Source organism: Neofelis nebulosa, chromosome 3 (genome assembly GCF_028018385.1).
Source record: "Neofelis nebulosa isolate mNeoNeb1 chromosome 3, mNeoNeb1.pri, whole genome shotgun sequence".
Classification (NCBI taxonomy): Eukaryota; Metazoa; Chordata; class Mammalia; order Carnivora; family Felidae; genus Neofelis; species Neofelis nebulosa.
This window is the reverse complement of record NC_080784.1, coordinates 185,496,296-185,523,224: the sequence shown is the minus strand read 5'-3', so window position 1 is coordinate 185,523,224 and position 26,929 is coordinate 185,496,296. Positions and strand designations below refer to the sequence as shown.

The following is a 26,929-nucleotide window of genomic DNA, read 5'->3' as shown; positions in this document are numbered from 1 at the left end:
GAGAAAGAGAATCCCAAGCAGGTACCGAGCTGTCAGCTCAGAGCCTGACACAGGGCTTGACCTCACAAACCGTGAGATCGTGACCTGAGCCAAAACCAAGAGCCAGATGCTTAACTGAGCCACCCAGGTGGCCCTGTATATAGGTCTCTTAACTGTGTAGCATATCAGTTCCTGATGTTCTTTTTTTTTTTTTTTTTTTAAGTGTTTGTTTATTTTTGAGAGAGAGAACATGAGCAGGGTAGGGCAGAGAGATGGGGGACAGAGGATCCAAAGCAGGCTCTGTGCTGACTGCATACAGCCTGATGTGGGGCTCGAACTCACGAACCATGAGATCATAACCTGAGCTGAAATCAAGAGTAGGACACTTAACCAACTGAGCCACCCACACGCTCCTAAATTTTTTTTTTTTTTTTTTTTTTTTCCTAACTGCAGTTTGGGCAATTCAGAATAATATAGAGGCTGTGTGTTTGGGCAATTCAGAATAATATAGAGGCTGTGTGTTTGGAAGCAAGGTAGACAAATGGTTGGGGCACTCTTCTTTGCATGATGCCTATGGAATGAGGAAGCAAAGGCCATAAATCCATAGGACAAAGTGGATCACTGTAACCAAATCTTTGGGCTTAAGGAAGAGAAGTGGATGAAAAGGAGTTGGTACAAGTTTAAAAGATTGCTCTAGGGATTCAAAGTATGCTTCCTGGACAAAGTGGCAACTTTTGGAAATGCAAATACTCAGGTCCCATCCCAGACCTACTGAATCAGAAATGTGGGAGTGGGGCTCAGAAATCTGTTGTAACAAGTCCTCTGTTGATTCTGATGCCCATGTCGTCCTTTAATAAATGTAATAGCTGTTTTTTGCACTATACTTTTGTAACAGTTTTTATAATCTCAGGCACAGTATTTATATTTGGCTACTGTGATGATCTTGCAAAAGATATTGTTTCCTGCCCCTATACTTTGTGATTTCACTTTATTTCACTTTGCCCAAGTCCTACCTTAAGTTTTTCTTAATATGTTCTACAGGAAGTCATAAACATGTATAACACAATAATTATTACTGTAAAGCAGAGTGTGCATGTGTTTTGCTGGGGACAGAATTCTTTACTTTTGCTCAAGTAAGATGGTTTTATAACTTAGAATGGTTAAGAACCATTGTATAAATTATTGAGAGAGATACTAAGAGCATATGTTTATTATTTCATAGTTGTGCTTGGGATATTTCTTAAGTTCTAAGTTTGCTGCCCTGCTTTATCTAGTTGAGTATCTGGGCTCTTTATGTTTTGTCTTGACAATTGTAGTACCTCTTTACTGGGCTTCTTTCTCTGTCTCTTGCTTTTCCAGTTAATTTACCAACTGCTATTATCTTTCTGTTTATATTTGATAAGATCTAATTCTCTCAGACTGTTTCTATTCTCGTGTCTCCTTGTCCCTCAAAGCAACCACCATAATAACCAGAGGACTTTGTCTTAACCCTACCCTGTCTTGCCATCCAGACTGTCTTGCCCTTGCCTCTGCCCCCTCTGACTTTGATGTATTACAATGGGTTCCCTCTTCTTCTTTTTAAAGTTTTTTTTGTAAATGTCTTACTTACTTTTGGGAGTGAGAGAGCAACATGTGCAAGAGAGGGGGAGCGGCAGAGAGAGAGGAGGATAGAGAGTCCCAAGCAGACTCTCTGCTGTCAGCATGGAGCCCCATGTGGGGCTCGAACTCAAGAGCCATGAGATCATGACCTGAGCCAGAATTGGATGCTCAACTGACTGAGCCCCCCCCAGGTGCCCCTAATGGGTTCCCTCTTCTTGATACATCCTTAGCTGCATGTCATTTGAGGAGTTCAGTACATATGGAATAAGTGGGCTTTTGTGCTGCCAGTAGGTAGGTACTTAAATATCATAATAGTTTCTGTGGAAAGATAGGTTTCAAATGGCAGATACGTATATTTAAATGCAACCAGTTTATAAACTGGGAATGAATGGTCTATAGTATGAGATCTGTCTATAAAGAGCCAAAAACTTACGAAATCATTTTCAACTCAGCACCTTTGCCTCTTTCTAGGAAGTTACCACAACCCCTGCTTCAACTAGTAAATCTTTTAGTCCCTTCCTCCAAATTATTTCCTCTTTCTTTAGTCAGAATGTCTGTCAATTATGTTTTCATGAAAAAGAATCCTTTCCCATTCTTGTTCCATTCATTTTTAATTTCCATTGACAGGAGTTTTGTGTTACATACCGTTGTAGACCGGATGAGGGCAGAGCGGCAGGAATGTGAATGAGGACCTGTGTCTGTACTGAGTGCAATGTCCAGTCCTGCCCCCTCCTCCCCTTCTTCCCTGGGCATTTTCAGGATCACGGCGTGGCACTGCATTTATGGAATGTATATTTTTTGAGTGTGTAGCAAACTTCACGTATTGTCTCGTCTTCTGAAACATCTTTCAGTTGAGGTGTACAAAACCTATTTATTCCTGTTTCACAAATGAGTTAAATAAATTTGTGCTTTTACTGTAACATTAACTCCATCTGTCTTACTTTGTTGTTATGGATAGGGTGACCATATAATTCATCATCCAAACTGGAATACTTTTGAGAGTAAATGAGGTTGCTATTAATAATTACATCAGGACAACAGGTGAATGGGGACTGTCCTAGGCAAATGGGGCCGCGTAATGAACTCACTCTGTCTTACTGCAGTCTGCTTTCTGTTGTAATTACCTTTACCCACGTCTTACGCACTTCACTAAGTTGTTATTAAATTGATCCAAGTATTGTGCCAAGGTTTGTGCTATTAGTAAAGCTTGGATTTCAGTTTAGTTTATCAGGCTGTCTTTATGTATGGAGCACTTTGTTTTCTAGTAACATGACAGAGACTTCAGCATTATTCCATTTTTCCTAGAGTTAAGTGATTTTTTTTTTTTTTTTGTCTTTTTATTCCCTGGAAATAATACAGTTTAACAATATTTTCTGTATTAAGGTGAACTAGTACTCATTGACCCTTTCATTGATTGCTAGGATTTTTTTGTAGTAGGTTTCTGGTTGTCCCAAATTTTCATATCTGAAGAATATTCCATAATAGTCTAAATTTTCCTATGCACCTATCCAGTGTTTGGCCTGCCAGAATTTCTCCCACAAGTAAGTGCTGCAGTCACTAACCACATGGTCTTCAGAAGACTGTTTTGCTCTAGGCAGCATTTCGTGTGGCCTTAAGGTAAGGTGCTGTGCTGTATCAGGGAGCTGGATGTAAGGTAAACTGTTCTTTTCCTCAGATAGCCCTGCCCTATGTTGATTATACCATCATGGTTCAGAAAGCGTTTATGGTGTCTCACATGCTCTTTAGCAATGCTGTTTTGGGATAGGCAAGACAGGTCATATCCCTGTTTTATAGATGAGGAGACGGAGGCTTAGATTGTTACTTAGGTCACATAGCGTAGGAGCGGGGATAGAGCCCAACCGTCCCAACTTCCGTTCATTCTGGAACATGTTGAGACACAATTCCAGGTTGTTGCGTTTTGAACTTGTGTTCAGTTTTGAGCCTTGGACTCAGAAGGAGTCTCCTTGGATACGTTCTTGAACTGTGTTTCTATTAATGACCTCAATGTTAGTTGCAGAACTCTAGACGTTGATGTCAGCTCTTTCACTAGAGCCTCATACCTGCTTCTTCCCCGTATTTGTTCTGAATCATACTGACTTACGTCTTAAGTGTTATTTTAAGCAAGGCTGGAGAACCTGCCTCACCTCACCTTAAAGACTACTTTCCCCCTGTATTCCCTTTAGGCTTCCTATCCTGGCTTTGCTGGGTCTGCCTGGCTTGACACGGCTCATGGCATTGATCTAGTACTGGTAACACCAGGTGTTGATGAGCTGCTTTTTATTACCCTCCCACCCCCCAGCCTTTTTATAGGGCTATTGGGCCTGGAGGCTGAAACTATAAGGCTATGAAACTCAGTTGGTAAAGAGAACCTTTTTAAAACTGAAGAAATATTTTGTCTTAATCCTGAAAATGTTTAAAATAATCGATAAAAAATATTTGAGAGCCTTTCACTTGAATTGCTAACACTTGCCAATTGACCTTTATTTTTATATCTCCTAAGTTCCTAAAATTTCTTTCAAGTCTTAGAGAAGTACAGGAATTTTTATGGTCTTTAAAAACTATTTTTCAAACTAAATAGCTGGGTTTTTTTTGTTTTCATTTTTCTTTTTACTTAGTTCCTTCAAGGGCTTGGGAAATATGCCTAGGCTCCTAAGGGTGTTGTTGAGCATTCATTTAAAAACAAAACACACCTAAGTCTTTAAAGTTTCTGTTTATATATATAGCACTGTATGAATATGGGGCAGAATGAAACAAGCCAGCATAGACTTCCACGAGCTTACCCTCTACTAGGGATATAAAGACAACGTATGTCAGGGCATATTATGTACTAGGGATACACGTGAATCGTGGAAGTGCTCTTGTGTCTCAGAAGAGAGAGTGTACATTTGTTTGAAGAGCATCTAGAAAAACCTGGAGTAGGAGTCCTTGAGATGGGCCTTTGGAAGTGGGCAAGGTTTTCACAGGTGTAAACGATAGGTGAGACACTCCAAGAGGAAGGGTCAGAGTAGGGAAAATGTATTAAAGGAAGAACAAAGGATACTAATTTATGTAATAGAGAATACTCAGTCTGACTGGAGTATGGTAGTGTGGGGGATAGCATTGAAAAGAACTTGCTTGCTGTTTTTTTTTCCTTTTCCTACTTCTGGCTACTTCTCTGATCTCTTCATTGTTCTTACTTTTCTTGCACCCTAAAGTGTATGTATTCCATAATTTTTTTTTTTTAAGATTTAATTTTTTTTTTTTTTTTTTTTAGAGCAATTGGGGTTTACTACAAACTTGAGAGGGAGATACCGTAATTTCCCGTATACCCCCACCCCCACAATGGGGTGCGTTCTCTTTCATTATCACCCACCACATTGGTATGTTTTTTACCCAGAATGAACCTACACTGACATGTTGTAATCACCCCAAGTCCGTGGTTTTCATTAGGGCTTGTTCTTGGTGTTGTATATTCTCTGGGTTTGGATGAATATATAAGGATATGTATCCATCACTAAAATGTTATACACAGTATCTTCACTGCCCTGAAATCCTCAGTCTTTATTGTTTCTGGTGTTTCTTCTGTTTCTCTCTCTTTCTCCTGGTATTCCCATTACACCTATGTTATACCTTCTGTAGTTGCCTCATAGTCCTGTTTTGTTTTCCTTCAGTCCTCTCTTTACTTTCTGGGTTTTGAAGTTTCTTTCAATACATCTGTCCTCTACCGCAGAGAGGTTTTCTCAGCTCTGCCCAGTCTGCCCATCAAAAGAATTCTTCACTTGTGTTGTAGTATTTTTGATCGGTAGCATTTCTTTCTGGTTCTTTCTTAGGATTTGCATCTCTGCTTATATTGCTTATCTGTTCTTACATACTACCTACTTTATCCACTAGAATCCTTAGTGTATTAATCATGGTGATTTTAAATTCCTGGTCTGATAATTCCCTACTATGTCTGGTTCTGATGCTTTTCTGTCTCTTCAGATTGTTTTTTGCCTTCTGGTATGTCTTGCCATGTTTTCTTGAGAGCTAGACATGATGTATGGGACAAAAGAAACTGCTGTAAATAGACCTGCGGTAATTGGGTGGTGTGGTGTCGGGGGGAGGGGAAGTGTTCTGTAGACCCATGATTAGGTCTCTGTCTTTCATTGAACCTATGGTTCTGGACTGTAACCTTCACAAGTCTTTCTCATTTTTGTTGTTTTGTTTTCCCTTAGGTGAGACAGGATGGCTGGAGCGAGCTGGAGTTGGGTATATCTCTTCTCCCACTGGAAGGCTAGAGCCCAGTAGAGTTGAGCTGAGCCTTGTCAGTTAGGCTCTGATAATACCCTTGCAGGTTAGGCTCTGGTTAACTAGTTGCCCCTGAGGGTAGGCCTTGTTAAGAGGAACAGAGTGCTCTGGAGCACACATCTTTTTCTCAGTTTACAAGGATTATATTCCAATATACCCATCGTAAGTTGAAAATGTTGTAAGTCGAACATACATTTAATACACCTAACCTACTTTAAATGTGTTCAGAACACTGACATTAGCCTACAATTGGGCAGAATAATCTAACACGAAGCCTGAATATAATAAAATGCTGAATATCTCATGTAATTTATTGAATACTGCACTGAAAGTGAGAAAAAGGAAGGTTGTAGGGATACAGAGTGGTTGTGAGTGAATTGGTTGTTTACCCTTGTGATTGCGCGGCCGGCTGGGCGATGCCATACCACTGGCCCTGGCCAGCAGTGTGACAGTATCGTAACACATGTCACTAGCCCGCAAAAGGTGCGAGTTCGAAAATCAAAGTACGGTTTCTACTGAATGTGTATCTCTTTCGCACCATCATTAAGTCGAAGAATCCTAAGTTGAACCATTGTAGGTTGGGAACCGTCTGTATTTGGAAGTGGTTTTTTTTCCCCTCTACCTGCCAGAAGCAGGAGGAGATTCCTCTTCAGTGTTCCCTGTGGTAATCTGATTGAGCTCCTGGAGGCAAATCTCATGATGCAGTAGGCACCCCTCCCCTCCCCCTCCACCCCATGACTGGATATCCCTGGAGGTTTTACCTCTCAGACTGGCCTGCATTGATCCTGCAGCCCTTCCTCAGTTAGTTTGGGTCCCCACCCCCTCCCCAATCCCCCAGCAGTTTCGGGTCCTTGGCCTCTGCTTCGGCTAAAGTCAGCTGAGGTTCCCTGTATTTGCTTGCCAGTCTCTCCAGTCCTGGGGGCAGCAGTTTGTCCTGGGCCCTCCCCTCTCTTACAGATCCAGGAAGAGTTTACTCTTCAGTCTGGTCAACTTTTTGCTGGTTGTTAGGGTGGACTGGTGACTTCCAAGCTCTTTACACTGGGATTGGAAAACAGAAGTCTCTTCCATAACATTCCTGTCTTTGGGCCTCTTCTGTTCTTTCTTTCCCTTTCTAGGAAGTTTTATTCAGGCTCGTGGCTTTAATTATCATTTTTGTATAAGCTTAGTTCTGACTTCTCTAGTGAATTCCATTCTCACGTTTTGCCTGCTAAGATCTCTAACACAGCATCCTAAATGCTAAAAGAGAGAATGCTAAAAATGCTAAAAAAAAAAAAAAAAAAAAAGAAATACATTGCTGTCTTTCTTTGTTTTCCTTTCTAGAAAAGTTCACGCTGAACCAATCACCACCTTCCTCAAAATATTGTTTTCTGGGGTTGCCTGGGTGGCTTAGTCGGTTAAGCATCCAACTCTTGATTTTGGCTCACAGGTCGTGAGTTCGAGCTCTGCATTGGCCTCTATGACACTCTAGAATCAACATCCAGGCAGTTTTTATTGGTGATCTAATCCACTAGGTCAGTTTTTCTAAATTAATCATCACTTTTTTAATTTCCCCTTTTTGCTGCTAGACCTTTCTTTCTTTTTTTTTTTTTTTTAACATTTATTTATTTTTCAGACAGAGAGAGACACAGCATGAACGGGGGAGGGGCAGAGAGAGAGGGAAACACAGAATCGGAAGCAGGCTCCAGGCTCTGAGCCATCAGCCCAGAGCCCGACGCGGGGCTCGAACCCGCGGACCGCGAGATCGTGACCTGAGCCGAAGTCGGACGCTTCACCGACTGAGCCACCCAGGCGCCCCTAGACCTTACTTCCTTAGGGTGATGATATTTTTCTTTTGCACTCATGTTAGTCTGTGTCCTCCAAGAAGCAAACACCAGTAGCAGATTAAACATGCTAGAAATTTATTAGGGGCATTGCCAGTGAGAGACAAGGGTAGGGAGCTGAGAGAGGCCTTGTCCTGAATTTTGGTGAAGGAGAGAGAGAAGGAAGGAAGGAAGGAAGGAAGGAAGGAAGGAAGGAAGGAAGGAAGGAAGGAAGGAGCGAGCAGATGATGCTGATGGAGCAGACCCTACTTGGGATTCTCTGTCTCCCTCTCTCTGCCCCTCCCCCGTGCTCTCTTGCACTCTCAAAAAGAAATAAATATTTAGAAAAAAATATCGTTGGGGTGCCTGGGTGGCTCAGTGACTTGAGCATCCGACTCTTGGTTTCATCTCAGGTCGTGATCTCTTGGTTTGTGGCTTCTAGCCCCGTGTTGGGCTCTGTGCTGCCAATGCAGAGCCTGCTTGGGATTCTTTCTCTCTCCGCCTCTCTCTGCCCCTCCTGCGCTCTCTCTCTCTCTCTCTCTCTCTAAAAATAAATAGATAAACTTCTAAACATTTTTTAAAAGTTTAGAAAATACTATTTTCTTCTCTTTTTTTATTAAAAAAATTGTTTTTAATGTTTTTATTTATTTTTGAGACAGAGACAGCGTGAGTGAGGGAGGGGCAGAGAGAGAGGGAGACGCAGAATCTGAAGCAGGCTCCAGGCTCTGAGCCGTCAGCCCAGAGCCCGACGCGGGGCTCGAACTCACGAGCTGTGAGACCACGACCTGAGCCGAAGTCTGACGCTCAACTGACTGAGCCACCCAGGCGCCCCTTTTCTTCTCTCTTCTATGTTATTTTTGTTGCTGGTATCCCTGTTTTACCTACAACTCAGGCTTGATGCTCCAGTCTCATCTTTGTCTGCATGTTTGTTTCCCTCTCTGAGTTGTTTTATTCTTCGATTTCTGACTTGTCTTGCCATTGCCAGTCTTTTCCTCCTTTAAAATCTATTTCGACTATTACTACTTGATTAAAACACTTTGGAACATATTTTGTTTTTCTCTTCCCCTTCCCCAGACTCAGCAACTTCTAGTGGGTCTTCATAGGCTGGTTGTATCAAGCTGTAGTGTGCAGCAGAGAATCACCTGGAGGATATGTTGAAACCCAGGTTTTAACTCTAGAATTTCTGATTCCGTAGGTCTGGGATGAGACCCAAGAATTTGACTTGCTGACATGTTCCCAGATGCTGACATTGCTGGTCCAGGAACCACACTTTGAGAGTCACTACTAGAGTCTACCACATACAGCCCAGACTTCTTCATTTGGCATTTAAGACCTTTTATGTCCTTCTAGCCATTGTCATTTACTCTGCATCTTCTTGATGATGCGCTCTCTCCTCCAGCCACAGTTAACTGCAGACAGACTGCTCTTCGTACACATCCCATATTTTTATATGCCTCTCCGGGCATTTCACTCATGATTTCTCCGTCTCTTTCTGTATGTTAAATTATATGCAGCTCATAAGATTAATTTTAAGATTTAGCAGAAACAGAATGTCATCCATGTAGTTATTCATCCATCCATATAGAATGTCTTTCCAATAATCCTCGCTATTTTACTGTGTGTGTGTGTGTGTGTGTGTGTGTGTGTGTGTGTGTGTTCGTTCCTCTATTACTCTTCTAAGCCAGGGACGCCTGGGTGACTCAGTTGGTTGAGCGACTGACTTTGGCTCATGTCATGATCTTGCAGTTTGTGAGTGTGAGCCCCGCGTTTGGCTCTGTGCTGACAGCTCAGAGCCTGGAACCTGCCTCGGATTCTGTGTCTCCCTCTCTCTGCCCCTTCCCTGCTCATGCTCTGTCTCTCTCTCTCTCTCAAAAATGAATAAATGTTAAAAAAAAATTTATTATTCCTCTAAGCCAGAGAAATTTCTTGCATTTGGTTTTCCCATATGGCATTTGTTGCTTTATAGTTTAGTGTGACCCTTATTTTCCTTTCATTTCCTTCTGGCAGACAACTCTGTGTTTTACCTGTCTCTCATTAGTTACATAGTATATGTATGTGGTGATAGTAGGAAATTAAATTCTTTCTGTGGCTATAACTAGGAGGTCAAACAAGCCTCCTAGCTGGGATTGTCATATTCAGAGAAACAGCAATACCACCGTAGGATCATCATATTCGGGGAAATGGGTCATAGAGGTCCAAGCAGGTAGGGGGGCCGGAGGAGTGGCAGGTGCCAGGCAATCCAGCTTTGTGAAAGGCATTTGGCACACTGGGGGCTGCGTGCACCCAGCCCATGCCTGCCCTGCCACCATGATGCCCAGGAGGAAGATCAGGTCCACTGAGGGAGCAGTGAAGGAGGAGCCCAAAAGGGGCATCAGCAAGGTTTTCATCTAAACCTGCTTCTGCAGAAGTAGAAACCAAGTCAAAAATGACAGCAGGAAAGGCTAAATCTTCAGATAAAGAAGTGCAAATGAAAGGGAAAGGGGAGCAAAGCGAAAACAGGCTGAAGTGGCTAAGAAATGAGAGGAGACTTCCCTGCAGAAGACAGAGAAACTAGCAATTAGGAGAGTCGCCTCTGATGCAGCAGGAGAGAAAAAGCTCAGTCTAATTAATATTGCATACCATGTCTTTATCAGTGGTCCCTACCTCCCTTCTTATACAGTCCAGAGGAACTATTTTGTAAATGCAAGTTTTTAATAGTTCTACAAACAGTTTTAAGGAGAGAGTCCCACCTTATCCCATTTTTTTTTTTTTTATGTGTAATTGCTTTTTAAAAGAAGCAAAATCATTTCCTGGTTGTTTATTTTTTGGTACAGCCCGAAAATGGTGGGATATTGAGTGTGGGAGGCTTTGATCATCTTGGGTGTCAGCCTGATATTCCAGGCTGTAGTATTCCAAGGGGTAGTTTTATATCTTATAACACAAAGCATATTAAATGGTAACTTGATGTCAGTCATGCATTTAATATATCTTGAACATTTTAAATGATTTCTGTTCCTGTGTTGCTTTTGGTAGAATTGTTTCTTCAAGAAACCACTCCTTGAAATCTTGGCTCTCCCTGTCCTAATTTTGTACACTATGTAACAGCTTTGGTTATTGTACTCCAGTTTTCCTAGTAACTTTGTTAGTGTGCCCTGACGGATGAAAATTTGAGTGTGTGGTATATATGATACAGTGAATTAGTGGGCCGTAACTGTGTAACATTGTATAATATATGAAGATACTGGTACTTAATATCTGTTGAAGGAAAATTTGCCTCCAGATTTTAAGCTGGAAAGTCATCAGAATAGCTGCTTAGAAAAGAATCATAAGTGCATGATTTTTTAGGTTTTTGGTACGTATGTGAAGAGCTGTATGCACATTGAAGTGTCTGTGTACTGATCCTCAGAACAGCCAATAAAATCTCAATTATGACAAAATAAAACAACCAAAAAACACAAAGAAACAGGTTATAGTTACAACCCTGAGTCTCACTGATGGAAGTATTTTAAACTCTTCAACCCTGAAAAACCGAACAATGATAAAAAGACATGAAAAAGTATAATATATGGCAAATTAATGTCATCTCTTAAAGGTTGGGTTAACAATCATGAGAGATGAGCAATACATTTAAAGTAAGTAATATCTTTTTAATGAATAAAATTGTGCCTATGAAAGATAATGAATTTCTTGAAATTCTTGATGGTTTAAATATTTGAGGTATATCTTACATTCAATTCAGTGCAGAAATTTTAGCTTTACAGTTTCATGAATTTTGACAAATGTATATACCCATGTATCCAGTTTTGATACACTTGTGCCATTTTGATTCTCAAATTTTGAAACTGTTACTTTCTTGTGTAGAAGATAGCGAAGAGAAATCTTTGTGTTGCTGTAAAATCTATTAAGTGTGATTGGTCATAATTTTCCTTTTCTTTCCCCCTGCTAGTTTATTTCCTATACTTTTCCCAACTATGTGATAACTAACCAGAGATCTAAGGATTGGGGTAGGAGGATTCTTTCCTTTCTCCTTGGCAGAGGCCATGTAAGGCTACTGGGAGGCTCATCCACCTTCCTGTGTGGCTGTAAACTGTATGTTCTCTCCTGTTACTGTCGATTCATTCACTGTTCGTGCTCCTTGCAAAAGCGAATTTTTCCATCCAAGCACTTCATCTCATCTCCTGTCTCCTGTGGACAACTTGAGGACAGTGCTTTAGCAATGTACCGTTTCCTACTGATCTTTCCCATCTGACTCAAACCTGCCATTGTCTTGCACCTCATAAACGCAGCAGTATGAAAACTTCCAACTCTTTGTTCTCCCTTTGGTGATTGCCCAATTCCTTTCTTCTTTTTTTCCAACAAGTTCCCTCAAAAGGATTTCTGTACTAGTTTTCTCATCTCATTCTTGAAGTCACTTAAGCTTTTGCCTCTGTTACTCCTCCAAAACTGTTCTGACTATGCTCTGATTTCCATCTGCTCTTATTTTCCTTCTGCTTATACGGCTTTTAAGAACAGTTCCAGCAGTACAGGACTTCCTGTGATAAACCCTTACTGTTTGTCCGAAAAGGTTTTTATTTTGCCTTCATCTTTGGAAGCTGTTTTTGCTGGGTAAGAATCCTAGGTTAGCAGTTTTTTCTTTCACTCTTTAAATGTGCTTCCTAAGTGGTCTCTGGATTATGTTCTCTGACAATTCTGTCCTCCTTATCTCTGTTCCTCTGTTCCTATTGTGTTTTCATCCCCTCTCCCCCCTCCCAAGTTGCTTTTAGATTACTCTCTTTACCCCTGACTTTAAGCTATTAGATTATGATGTGTATTGGTGTAGTTTTCTTTATGTTTCTTGTCTTGAAGTATATTGATCTTCTGGGATCTGTGGGTTTATAGTTTTAATAAAATTTGGAAAAATTTCGGCCATTATTTCTTGAAGTATACTTTTTTGTCACTCCCTCTTGGCTCCTTATGGACTCCAATTACACTTATGTTAGGCTGTATGAAATTGCCCCACAGCTCGCTCTCTGATTTGGATAGTTTCTCATGCTTATTGTATTTAGGTTTGCTGATATTTTAGTCTGTCATGTTTATTATTAATCTCATTCAGTGTATTTTTCATCTCGGTAATTGTAGTTTTAATGTTTAGAATTTTGATTTGGGTCTTTAAAAGAAACGCTTTGACCTTACATGTCTACAGTAACACACTCAGAATTTACTTTAGCTTCTTGAATATATAGAATATAGCTGTAATAACTACTTTAATATCTTTGTTTACTAATTCTCTCATCTTTGCCATTTTTGAATTGGCTTTGATTGAATTTTCTCCTAGTTTTGGGTTCTGTTTTTCTGTATCTTAGCATACGAGGTAGTTTTTCATTGGATGCCAGACATTGTAGATTTTACCTTGTTAGGTACTGAGTATCTTGTGTCCATAGAAGTGTTCTTAAGCTTTATTCTAGGACAGGGTTAGGTCATGTGGGAGCACTTTAATCCCCTTGCCTTGTATTTATAAGCTGTTTTGAGGGCAGAGTCCATGTAGAATTTAGTCTGGGGTTCGTGTTACACAGTACTGAGACAAAACCTTTCCCACAAATTATGAGATTTTTCACTCTGTCTTATTGGAACAAGCACTATATGTAATCTGCTATATGTAATCTTCAGGGATTGTTTCCTCTAAATTTTTTGTGTGTCTTCTTTCCTTAGCTTGCTATGGCTTTCTTGTACTCACGGGCTGATCAGTAGTCAGTAAAGACTCCAGGCAGCCTTTTTCTTTCTCTTTCTCTCTCCCTCTCTTTTTTAGATAATCCACGCTTCCCTCTCTGTGGAGTCCACTCTTCTCTGTACCGAGTCCTGTAACCCCTCCTCTCCCTAGTTCTCCCCAAGCTCCCACCTCCACCTCTTCACCTCAGGAGGCTGCTGGTCTCTGCCTGATTCCCCCTTTCTGTGCATTATCCTGAAAATTCTGGAAGTTCTCTTTAGGAATTAATTTAGGGCAGTCACAAGGCATACTTTATTTAGAGTCTCCAGGAATCACTGTACTTTGTTGTCTTGATGTTCATGGCAGTATAGGACCTTATTTATTTGTTTACTGTTGAATAGACTGATGGAATCATAGGTAGTTTTGTTAGAGATTTTTGGATTATAATCAATAATAATCTCGAAGAGTAGTCATTATATAGGTGATGTATTGGTTCCCGTGAAACAAACTTCAGCTCATAAATACATTGTGTCTTACAAGTCTTTGTAAATTAGTTGTTTGACTCTGTCGTCTGTCATCTCTCATCCGATCATTCAGTTGAATTAGTGTCATAAATACTGGGTAAGTTCTCCAGCTAGCGCATAAAAGGCTGTGGTTTAGTTTAAATGGTGTTCAAAGTCATTGTGAGGCCAGTTGAACTCTGAGCTGTTCTGAGAACAGAATCCTAAGGAGGTCATTGGTGCATTTATTGTGGGTAAACTGAAGATTGACTGATGGGTTTTTGATGTTAGAAATTTAGGGAGTGGGATTAAGGGCTGAAATGGTACTGTAGCAGCTGGACAAAGTGTAAAGGTAAGATGTGGAAACCGTCCAAATCAGCTTGAAATTTTCATTAGTATAGATTTTTAATGTTTGAAAAAAAATTGAATGTAGGATCTGAAGAATTTTTTCTCAGATATTAAGTGATTTACCTTTTTTCATTTGTAATTCCATGAAAACATGTCCCAGTTGCCTGTGTTCTCTTAGGTTCTGTGTAGGTGTCATCATTTGTCTTAGATGAGAAGATCAGAGTTATTAACACAGAACTATCTTAGCACTAGCCCGTGTCCCTGCATTGTTACAGCATTCTGTGTGGTAAGTATCAAGCAGGATTTGATATTGCTGCTCCATAGATTTAATTCTTAGACCAGTGATTATCAGTGGCGTTTTATACTGCCTCAGAGTCATCTTCTAGCATTTCAAGAAATGATGCAAACCAAGGCAAAGATTTAACTCATTATCTTAAAAAATGATTTACATGAAATAGCTGAGTTGTTGAGTGTTTACTGTATACCAAGCACTATTCTTTACACTTCATATGAAATAAGCCACTTAAACCTCACAACCTGTTGATACATGACTCTTGTCACCATTTTGCTGACGAGAAAACTGAAGCACAGAGGGGGAAGTAACTTACTAAAGTCATACGGCAAATAGTAAATTTGAGATACAACTACACTAGTATGTATCGGTCTGAAGATTGAGTCTGCACTCTCAACCACTGTGTTCACTTTTGGGATGAAGAAATATGGACAATTCATGCTTTATTAACATGGTATCATTTCTAAGAGTTTGGGAATCAGTGCATTTTTCAGAACATCCAGGTTAGGATGGTGGTGTGAATAGTGGTGAAGGACTTAAACTTTGGAATTCTTTAAAATTTATGTTGGTATTAGGTTTCCTAAATAACTGTATGAAATGGAATGAATTGCCAACCCTCCCTTAGCCTTAGCTTTTTCGTCTTTACGGGTGAGAATAACAGTGATCCTTTCTGGTATGCATTCTTTCCCATTAGACATTATACTAAGCTATTTTAGTAATCTTTTTAAGTTTATATATTTGCGGAAGCCGGGGGGGGGTGGGTAGGAAGAGCCATACTGTCAGTGCAGACAGAGCTGGATAGGGACTCAAACTCATGAACTGCGAGATTGTGACCTAAGCCAAAATCAAGACTTGGATATTTAATCAGCTAGGTCACCCAGGTGCCCTGGAACCCATTTACTTTAACTGACTCACGTATCAGACCTTGGACACTGTTGATGACAGATTTCCTTGGGAAGATCCCTGCTTACATTGTCAATGAAAAGGCTGTGGTTTTCCTCTTCATCTCTGTGTTAGGTATGTATTTTGTTTCAGAGGTCTGAAATGGTTATCTTAAGAATATTAGGAAATCCTAGCTTCTTAAATGTCTATTATTTTCCAAAATGTATATTAAACCCACCAGACTACTCAAGGTGAAAGTAATTTATTCAGGCTTTAAACTTCAACAGCAATAATAACATTGATATATAAAAACGACTCAAATTACTTTTATTTTCTGACGCTCCTGTGTGCTAGGTATGCATTTTTAAATGAATTTTCTTCATAACCATTTGTGTTAGGTAATTTTATTTTCCTCACTATACAGAAGAGAAATACGAGGCTAAAAAGAATGTAAGTAGTGGAGTCAGGTTTTGAATATAGTCTGTTACACTCAGAGTCTGAGTGCTTAACTGTGATGATAAATCACCTCTCCATGAATATTGAGATCTTAAAATCATATATTTAAAAATCAAAGGGGAAACACTTATGTGTCATTGTTATGTCATGGAAATCAGGACAAGAATTGTGTAGCCCAAGCCTCCTCAGGAGCTGAATTGGAAGTCATCAGGAATCGAGCCAGTTCCTGGTGCCATTTCTTTCTTGCTGTGCTCTCTTTCGTTTCTTTCTCTCTTGGCGTTTTGACTTCTTCTGTATGTGGTTCGTCTTGACTGTTCATAGAGTGATACCTTCGACACCAGTTTCCTTATCACCTTAAAGATCCAGAACCATCACCAAGTGACCTAGCCTTTTATGGTCGGAATTGCAGTTTCTTGTGAAATAGAATCCTTTCATCCTGGTCATGCTCTGGATTGTTTTCTTCTGGGTGAAGTGTCCATCCCTTAGTCACATGGCTGTGGCAGTGGGTGATAGGTTGAGTGAAGGATGAGCTACACTGATGTTGGTAGGGGAAGAGGTATAGGCTGAAAAGGGCCCCAGATATGAGTGCACTATTATGTGTCAGACTTTATTAAGCACTACTATAAAAATAACAGCACAAATATAAATGCAAATCTAATAAAAACAAAAAATGCATAGCATCACAAAAGTAAAATATACATACAAAATACAAAGTAATGTGTATATTAGAGATACAGGGAACTGAAATCAACTTATCATCTAAAAGTTAACTTCCTGAAACTGGATATGTAAATTCCATAATGGTATTAGAAGAATATATTTAAAAGATTCATCTGGGTGAATGTTTTTGAAAAGAATATTCAGTAGTCATTTATTTGAGTACTTCTGTATTTGTATTGTCAATTCAGGCTTTCCTATAGTAGGTTTAACTAGGTGCATAATTGGATATGTTTAGCCAGGAACTCTAATGTAATTTGCAGTACATTGTTTGAAGATTTACCTCGTAGAATTTGAATCTATTTTCTGATTTCTTAATTCACAGATTTCAACAAATAAGAAGTGTTTTTCGTTTTCTCATGCATTTTCAATTATTGGTGACTGCTTTTAAAATTTCTTCTGTTAGCCTGTCTCATTTCTACAATTTGCACTTCTTTATGAAGTTAAAGAAAAGTCTGAACGGTCAGAATGCTCTATAGGATATTGGGAAGAGAATTTAATGGAAGCTGATGAGTTCTAGTATGTTTGGTTGAGTTAAAAAATTTCCAACTTAATTTCAACATAAAGTGATTCTGCTTTCTAGTCACATTGTGATAAAAATGTTGAAGATATAGGAGATACAGACTACACTTCTATGTGGTTTGTTATGAATTGTATTATTTTGGGGTCGTGTTTTAAAACAGAAGCATATACTCCAGGGAAAATATAATTCTGTGCATTTATATAGTTTTGACCCACCTTTTGTAGGAGCCAGATAGTTCTTTTACATTAAGTGAACTATATAGATAATCTTCATGAGCTTTTTTTTAATTGTCCTTCTTTGATACCTACATTCTTTTATTTATTTATTTTTAAATGTTTGTTTATTTTGAGAGAGAGCAAGCGGGGCAAGGGGCAGAGAGAGAGGGAGAGAGAATTCCAAGCAGGTTCCGCCTGTCAGCACAGAGTCCAATGTGGGGCTCAATCCCACAAACTGTGAGATCGTCACATGAACTGAAATGAAGAGTTGGATGCTCAACCAGCTGAGCGACCCAGGCACCCCACTTCTTTTATTTTGTTAAACACGTAATTTGGCAGATGTCTATACACATCCTAGGCTTTCTAAAATAGTTCAGTAGCTAGAATGTCTCATCTAGTCCATATATGGAAATTAGCTCTATTTTCCAAAATATATTGATCCTGAACCCACAGAACTCTATTTTTATGTTGTGTTCATGTAGTGTGAAGAATTTCCTAGGACATTGGTTTTCTTTTTTTATTTTTCATGTATCACAAATATGAAACAGTTGCCATTTGTTCCAAGTGGCTGGACTATTTCCAAGGCAGGCTTTCTCCCTGCTTTTTTCATCATTGTGCTTTTCAATATAGAATTTCTCTCTAGCTCTTGAACCTTTTCCACACTAGGGGCAGTTTCTGAACATCTCAGTGGCATTGATTTTTCAGGTATACCTACTAGATTTTGAAGGTATCTGGAAGAGTAAAGAGGAAGGGGCAGAAACAGGAAAAGAGAAAATATGAAATAGAACTAGGCAAGAGTTGTAGCAATGAGGCAGACCTCTTTAAAAATCACTTGTAAAAATGGTATTTAGAAAACAAGGGTGAGGGACTGTCTTTAGAACAGCAAAAATACATACGTAATAGACCTAGATACCTGCCTTTCAAGTTATCTATGGTGAAGGACCAGAGTTTTCATTTCCTATTCATTACAGATAGGGCCTACACGATAAATACATTTATCACATGCTTGGGTCAGAATTTTTGAAAGTGTATAATTGCTATAAAGGTTTCTAAATGGCTTCTCTCCATTTCTATACATATTGTAGATGAGAATCAGTTTGCTGACTGACATCAGTCCCACGACCACATGTTGAGTAGTAGTGTTGATCCTAAAATGTTTTTTCTTCGTTTTATAACTGAGCTTATTAAAGCTCAGAAAAGTGAAATGATTTTTCAGTATTACACAGCTATTAAAAATTTATTTTTTTTAGGGGCGCCTCGGTGGCTTAGTCGGTTGAGCATTTGACTTCAGCTCAGGTCATGATCTCACGGTTCGTGGGTTCGAGCCCTGCGTCAGGCTCTGTGCTGACAGCTCAGAGCCTGGAGCCTGCTTCAGATTCTGTGTCTTCCTCTCTCTCTGCCCCTCCCCTGCTCATGCTCTGTCTCTTTCTCTCTTCCAAAAATAAATAAAAACATTTAAAAAAAAGTATTTTTTTTAGTTTCAGTAGAAAACAATACAAAAAATTTCTATTTCAGTAGAAAACAAGACAAAAAATTTGACCTTTGTCTGAAGATGATGTTCATTGTCGGCATATAAAAGTCAGAAAAATAGGTCTTGGGGGTTGGGAGTTCTAGGGGATTTTCACTTTCTGCATTATGGATTTCTGTTTTATATGATCTTTTATTTTTGAAATTAGAAACATTGATAAAGATACCAAATAAAATAATACCAAAACAAGAAAAATCAGAAATGAGATAGAAAAAGCATAATAATACAGAAAACTATTTGTTTCATATAATTAGAGTAATGAGTTTATATGGGGAAAGTATCAAGGGATCAGGCCTAAAAGATTGTCAGGAATAGGATTGGGAAATGGTATATAAGCCATATAAAAAAAGCCATAAAAAAAGTAGTTTGCTTTTTATTTGAGAGACAGTGGGGAACATCTGAAGGATTTTATGTAATGAAGTAACATAGAGCAGGTTGCTTTTAGCAAAGAAAATTTTAGTGCACTCTCTATATTTTATTTATTCTTCTTTAACAAAATTCTTTTCACATTTTTTGTTTATTTGGGGGAGGGGCAGAGAGAGGGGGAGAGAGAGAATCCCAAGCAGGCTCCACGCTGTCAGCCCAGAGCCCGACACAGGGCTTGATCCTATGAATCATGAGATAATGAGCCAAAAATCAAGGGTGAGATGCTCAAGCGAGCCACCCAGGTGCCTCTTTCCATATATATTTTAAAGTAAGATTAATGGAGGATCTGCTTTAGTTTTATAAAATACTTTAGTTCTGACCACTATGGTCAAATGCCTTTCAATTGTAAATGATAGCTTCCAAGGTAGGAGAACACAGAAATATGAGGCAGTAGTTGAGATGAGTACTCATTGTGTTTTGAAACACCCTGTCACTAAGTATTTGGTAAAAATGTATAATGTTGAGGCAGTATGCTATGTTTTTGAGCATTAGAAACCTCTTGGGTTGAAAGCTCTGCTGCTTGTGATTTTTCCAACCTTGGGCAAACTATTTTACTTCTTTGGGTCTCAGTTTTCTCATCTATAAAATGGAGATACATAATACAGAACTGTCAATAAAGTTAAAAGACTGTGTGTGTGTGTGTGTGTGTGTGTGTGTGTGTGTGTGTGTAGATATATAGACATGGTATGTGATGTAGAATAGTAGCTGGTAAATAATGAGCATTAAATAAGTACTTTGTCTTTTAAAGGTTTATTTATTTATTTTGAGAGAGAGAGAAGAAGAGAAAATCCCAAGCAGGCTTCTCATTCTTAACATAGAGCCTCACATGGGGCTCGAACCCATGAACTGTGAGATTATGAAATGAGTGAAAATCAAGTCAGACGTTTCACCAACTGATCTGCCCAGGTGCCCCTAAATTTTTGTTGTTGTTATGATTAGAAGACATTTTGTTAAGTAAATTTTATAAGCATATAAGAATAATGTGAATACAAAATACCAAAAATATACCAGTTATTATCTGAAAATTGCCACCTACTGGATTGCGAACTTTTCTCAGTTTAGAGACTAGAATAGTGCATTTAAGTTTACTTAATTTAGTGTTTTTTCTTTTATAGTTTATCAGAGAAGATATGAAATATAAAGATGCTACTAACAAACACAGCCATCTGCACAGAGAAGATAAGCATATAACTGTTGAGGATTTGTGGAAACAGTGGAAAACATCAGAAGGTAAGACTTTTTAGTGAACTGAATCCCTCACCTGCCCTTTGCCCTACATAGCCATTGTCAACTCACTAATTGCATATGATTTTATGAAAAAAATCAAACTACCATTTTCTGTGAGGATACTTATATTTTAGTAAATTTTCCACTTTTGATTTTGAAAAATGATTTTTATCTTTCTTAGGATTCATTATGGGTCAGCCTGTTGCCAGATAATTTGATACCTTGTACTAGAATAAGTAAGGTAATGCATGTCTGAGAGCTTAAAGTTGTAGCATATTGCTTCAGCTGTTAAGTGACATTATTATAAAAGATTTATCAAATAAATATGGATCCCAAAGTTGTGTTTTTAATTATCACATACAGTTTTCTGAAGTCTTCAGAAGCACAGAATGTTTAAGCTTTTCCTTAAATAAGTTCTTTATGAAGTCTTCTAATAGTTGCATGATAAGTTATATAGTTTATATTTTATCATTTTTCTGCCCTTAGATCCTCAGGCTGTCTCATGGACAGTAACTAATTGGGGCAGGAAAAGTGTATGACCTGAAACCTCACCTTGATCCCTAATACTAGAAAAGAAAAAGATTATTATTATTATTATTATTATTATTTTGTTTTTGAGTAACAGAGTCAACCAAAATGTCTTTTTCCAAATGTTTTTATGTTTCTATTCTTTTATCAGTCAAGCATTGGTGTTGTGTATATTTTTCTCTGCACCTTTGAATGGTGAAATGAAAGGAGGAGGAAGTTGGGACAGACTGCCACATAAGAGGATAAAGACATAATAAAGTTCACTAGACTGGCTCTGGTAACATTTGGAAATGGGAAAATACAGAATGCTACCCCATTAGTGCTTGGTATTTGTATTAATATATGAGAAGGTTTATAGCGTGCTTTAAAAATCTGTCTCTCCATTTCCCTTCCCTACTACCAATTTGAAGTAGTCGGAACTTGGGTAGTACTAGAAATGAAAGAATATCAGTCTCATGAGGGGAAAGTGCTAGCATGGTGGGAAGCTCCGTAAAACTTAATCTGTGTACAGATATGCCTTGGAGATACCGCAGGTTTGGTTGCAGACCACCACTCTAAAGCGTATGTTGCAGTAAAGCAAGTCACGTGGTTTTTTGGTTTCCCAGCGCATATAAAAGTTACGTTTACACTATACTGTATTCTGTGAAGCGTGCCATAGATAACATTATGTCAAAAAAGATGTACATCCCTTATTATTTGGCAATAAATGCTTTATTGCCAAAACATGCCAACCGCCATGTGAGCTTTCAGCAAGGTCTCATCTTTTTGCTGGTGGAGGACTTGCCTCACTTGCTGGAAGTGGAGTTGGCTGTGGCAAGTTCTTAAAACAGGACGGCAATGAAGTTTGCCACGCCCACCGACTCTTCCTTTCCTGAGCAGTTTCTCAGTAACATGCAGTGCTGTTTGATAGCATTTTATCCACAGTGGCACTTTTTTCCTAACTGCAAACCCCGCCCCAGCTTTATCAACTAGATTGATGTCATATTCTAACTCCTTTGTTGTCGTTTTACCAGTGCTCACAGCATCTTCACCGGGAGTAGATTCCATCTCAGGAAAACGCTTTCCTTGCTCATCCATAAGCAGCTCCTTATCTGTTCAAGTTTTATCATGAGATTGAAGCAATTCAGTCCCGTCTTCAGGCTCCCTTTCTAATTCTATTCTTGCTGTTTCCACCACATCCGTAGTTACTTCCTCCACTGAAGTCCTGAACCCCTCAAAGTCCTCCAGGATGGTTGGAATCCACTTCTTCCAAACTCCAGTTAATGTTGATAGTTGCCCCTCTTCCCATGAATCACGAATGTTCCTAATGGCATTTAGAGTCATGAATCCTTTCCAGAAGGTTTTTAATTTACTTCCCAGATCTATCAGAGGAATCGTTATGGCAGTATAGCCTAATGAAATGTGTTTGTTAACTGGTAAGACTTGAAAGTGGAAATTATTCCTTGATTCATGGGCCGTAGAATGGATGTTGTGTTAGCAGGCATGAAAACAACATTAATCTTGTTGTACATCTCCATTAGAACTCTTGGGTGACCAGGCGCATTGTCCGTGAGTGGTAATATTTTGAAAGGAATCTTTATTTTCTGAGCAGCGGGTCTCAACAGTGGGCTTAAAATATTCAGTAAACTGTGTTGTAAACGGATGTGCTGTCATCCAGGCTTTGTGGTTCCATTTATGGAGCACAGGCAGAGTGAATTTAGCATAATTCTTCAGGGCCCTAGGATTTTCATAATAGTAAACGAACATTGCCTTCCTCTTAAAGTCACCAGCGTCATTAGCGCCTAACAAAAGAGTCAGCCTTTTCTTGGAAGCTGTGAAGCCAGGCACTGATTTCCCTTCTCTAGCTGTGAAAGTCCTGGATGGCATCTCATAGTCTAAGGCTATTTTGTGTGCATTGAATATTTGTTGTTTAGTGTGGCCACCTTGGTTACTTACCTCCTGGATAGCTTGCTTCAGCTTCTGCCGTAGCCCTTGCTGCTTCACCTTGTGCTTTCACGCCGTGGAGAAATCTCGTGAACCAATCTCTGCCAGCTTCTAACTAGAAATCTGCAACTTCCTCACTTCTTTCAGGCTTCACAGTATTGAAGAGGGTCAGGGTCTTGCTCTGGATTAGGCTTTGGCTTAAGGGAACATCGTGGCTGATTTGATTCTATATCTAGACACTAAAACTGTCTCCATACCAGTAAGACTGTTTCACTTTCTTATTGCGTGTACACAGGAGTAGCACTTTCAATTTCCTTCAAGAACTTTCCTTTCTGTTGACAACTTGGCTAACAGGCACAAGAGACCTAGCTTTCAGCCTGTCTCAGCTTTTTACATGTCTTCCTCTCTTGGTTTAATCATTTCTAGACAGATTAATTTTTTTGTTACAAAATTCTTTTTAGTGTTCATTTTTGAGAGAGACAGACATGAGTGGGGGAGGTGCAGAGAGAGAGAGAGAGAGAGGGGAAGACAGAATCCAAAGCAGGCTCTGAGCTGTCAGCACAGAGCCCAACACGGGGCTCGAACTCAGGAACCGTGAGATCATGACCTGAGCTGAAGTCGGATGCTCAACCGACTGAGCCACCCAGGCGCCCTTCTAGCTTTTGATTTAAAGTGAGATGTGATTCTTTCTTTCACTTGAACACTTGTAGGCTATATTATATTATATTATATTATATTATATTATATATTTATGTTATATAAATATATATAAATATATATTATAATATATAAATATATAATATGTAACATATATAAATATATAATATATATTTATATAATATATTATATATATTATATATAATATAATATATATATTTTATATATATATTATATAATATATTATATAATATAATATTATATATAATTATATAATATTATATATTTATATATAATATTATATATTATAATATTATATATATATAATTATATAATAATATAATACATATATTATTAATTGGCCTGATTTCAGTATTGTTGTGTCTCGGAGTAGGGAGGCCCCAGGAGAAGGGGGTGGGGAACAGCCAGTTGATGGAACAGTCAGAACACACATATTTATCAGTTAAGTTTGCCAATCTTATTATATGGGTGCTGTTCGTGCCACCCTAAAACAGTGACGGGAATGACATCAAGATCACCAATCACAGATCACCATAACAAATACAATAATGAAAAAGTTGGAAAGAGTGTGCGAGTTACTAAAATGTGACAGACAGGAAGTGAGCAAATGCTGTTGGCAAAGTGGTGCTGATAGACTTGCTCGATGCAGGGCTGCCGCAGGCCTTCACTTCGCGAAAGGCAAGATCTGTGTGATGTCGGTGACGTGCAACAAATAAATAGAAGTGAGGTAAAACAAGGTCTGCCCTTGTGTGAACTGTCTCTGCAGTACATACGCATTACTGAAGGAGTTAGAGGTCCCTTACAGAGTCTGTTGCGACTAGTATATTTTAGATTTTGGATAAGAATAAGTTGAATGGAACCCACTTAACTCTGTTTGAATGAAGGAAAAAAGGTGCCGTACCTTGTTATCACCTGGCGTGCTCCCACGTGGTTCAGCCCGTCCCTTGCTGGGGTAGTTGCAGCATCTGCCCTGTGTTCCCGTGCGTGTGCTTGTGTTGTGCTGCATTCTGTACTCAGCTCAACAGAGTAATCTGCTTAAAATATAAGTCAGGTTTGCTTTGTCCTGTGGCAGCTCAGAGTAAAGGCCAAAATCTCTACAAAGACCCGTAAGCCTCTACCTGACCTGCCCTCCCCTGCCGCCTCTCCTCCTCCCTGTTGTGTCCCGCCCGTCTGTCTCTCTCACGCTGGTCCTCCACTGCAGGACTGCGCCGGTCCTCGCTCGCGGACCCTCAGGGAGGCCCACCCTCAGCACTCTATTTAAGATGGATGATCACACCCCTCACCCCCTTCTACCCTTTTTTTTGGCACACTTATCTTGTAGTCAGCTTCACATTTCCTTCCCCCATATCGAGTATCATCTTCTAGAGTATTATATAATTGACTTCCTCTTTATGTTGGTGTCCTTTCTCTCTCCTGCCTCTGAGAATGCAAACTGCAGAGAGCAGGGGTTCTTTGTTTATTTTCTTTATTAATGTATCCCAAATCCTTGGGGACTCTGTCCTCAAACCATGTTTTGGTTTTTGACCATAGGGAGTTTGGTGAGATCTTTTGTGATCTATAAAAATGTTTTGTTTTGTTTTGCTTTGGCTTGAGGCCTTTCCAAGTTGAGTAGCCTCTTAAATCTCTTTCTCCCTGGGCTTTTGCCTTAATTTCCACCCCCTAAAATTTTTACCATTATGATGCTGAGATTTCCATCTAAGTCACCAAACAGCCTAAATTTAAGTACTGTATTATTTTTCTCCAAACCCCAGTCTCTCACATCACCTCCTAAGGAAGTAGCACATGGGAGGAGGAGTCTTACAGCTGCATGGGAGGAAATGGAGAAATGAATCTCAGATAAAATAAACCTCTATTAGAAGCTTTATAATCACCTAATTGATTTTCTCAATCCATGTGAGACATTTATTAAAGGAGTCATGTAAAGGCAGGGCATCGTTGCTAGATCAGCAGCATTTATTTATTGATGGATGGATGGATGTTTATTCTGAAAGGGGGGGGCCGTGCAGAGAGAGAGACAGAGAATCCCAAGCAGGCTCCCCACTGTCAGTGCACAGCCTGATACGGGGCTGAACTCAGGAACCATGAGATCCATGACCTGAGCCAAAATCAAAAGTCGGATGTTTAACTGACTGAGCCACCCAGGCACCCCAAGATCATTGGTTTTTAAATTATAGCCTGGAAAGACTCTGGTATCGTGAAGACATCTTAAGGCCAGGACATGTGGAATGTGCAGGATTCTGCTTTTATCTGGTGTGTTTTATTTCTAAGATTTTTGTTAGGAAACAAAAAGTAATTCTTTTGAAAAGGTTTGGAAACTGCTGCTATAGACATTAGAATGTACCTCCAGCAACAGTATGTAATTCAAGGTTGTTCGGTAGAACGTAATACAAACACACACTAGTGTGCGTGCATGCCTGCGGATGTTGGCAAACATATGGGCATACGTGACTCCAGTGCCTAGAGCGGTGCCCTGTTTACTTTGATATTCAGTAAATATTGGTCAGATGCATGAATCGTACCTGATGAGCATTGGCTATTTAGTATTTCAGTTCATCTGTACTTTTGGGTATACGCATTTCTGTTGCAATAAAATATACGCGTTCTTGAAAAACTTGTTTTGTAAAATTAGGAACTTAAAAATTACAAAAGTTTATGTGAAAAATGGGGTTGCAGCAGGCTGCTCGAAATTTATGCGGCTTTATAACCAAAGCACTAACAGTACTAATAAAAATACTAGCACAAATTGAAAAGATGTGTCAAATTCCAGATCAGTTAATACGGTAGTGGGTGTGTGCCTTTACCTTAAACAAGTAGGTCAAGATGACTTCAGGGATGGAGGTGTTAGATAAGGCTGAGGTTGCTAAATTGTGTAGACAAAGGAGACCTGAGCCAGAAGCCCTGCTGAGACAGGCGGTGGCCCAATTGGGCTGAGAGGAAGGAGTGCAGCAGACAGCATGTCCGTAGCCTGCTGTTTGGCATTCTGTACACTTTGTACCCATTTGCTGTTACTTTGCGGTATAAAGTGCTGATTAAGTCACACTTGAAATGGTGTGACTGTTACATTTTATTGACACGATCCTTGTGGACCAGTTGCATGTAAGCTAATTCGTGGCACAGAAGCACATGCGGCAGAACAGGTGGTATCTGTGGTGTACTAAGTAGGCCCTGGATCCCAGGTTTAGTGATGAATTAAACATATCTCTGGGCAAGAAGGAGTAATCGCCGAGTAGGAAAGACAGACAAATAATTGCAGTACATGGTGATGGGTACGATCATAGAAATAAGTGTAGGACATGGAGATAGCTCACTGGAGGAGAAGCGAGCTCTCTGGTAGGATTATATACAGACGGTGGTGCCTGTGATAGGTTCAGAGGATTGACC

At 39.4% G+C, this 26,929-nt stretch overlaps 1 protein-coding gene across 3 annotated transcripts in view; it reads left to right on the top strand.

Annotated features, from left to right (window-relative positions):
• Nucleotides 1–26,929, top strand: part of STIM2 (stromal interaction molecule 2) — a 152,020-nt gene that overhangs the window by 70,275 nt on the left and 54,816 nt on the right. For all 3 annotated transcript variants that reach the window (XM_058722899.1, XM_058722900.1, XM_058722901.1), the window contains exon 3: nt 20,308–20,422. In XM_058722899.1, the coding sequence (XP_058578882.1) occupies nt 20,308–20,422 (115 nt within the window). The remainder of the gene's footprint in view (nt 1–20,307; nt 20,423–26,929) is intronic.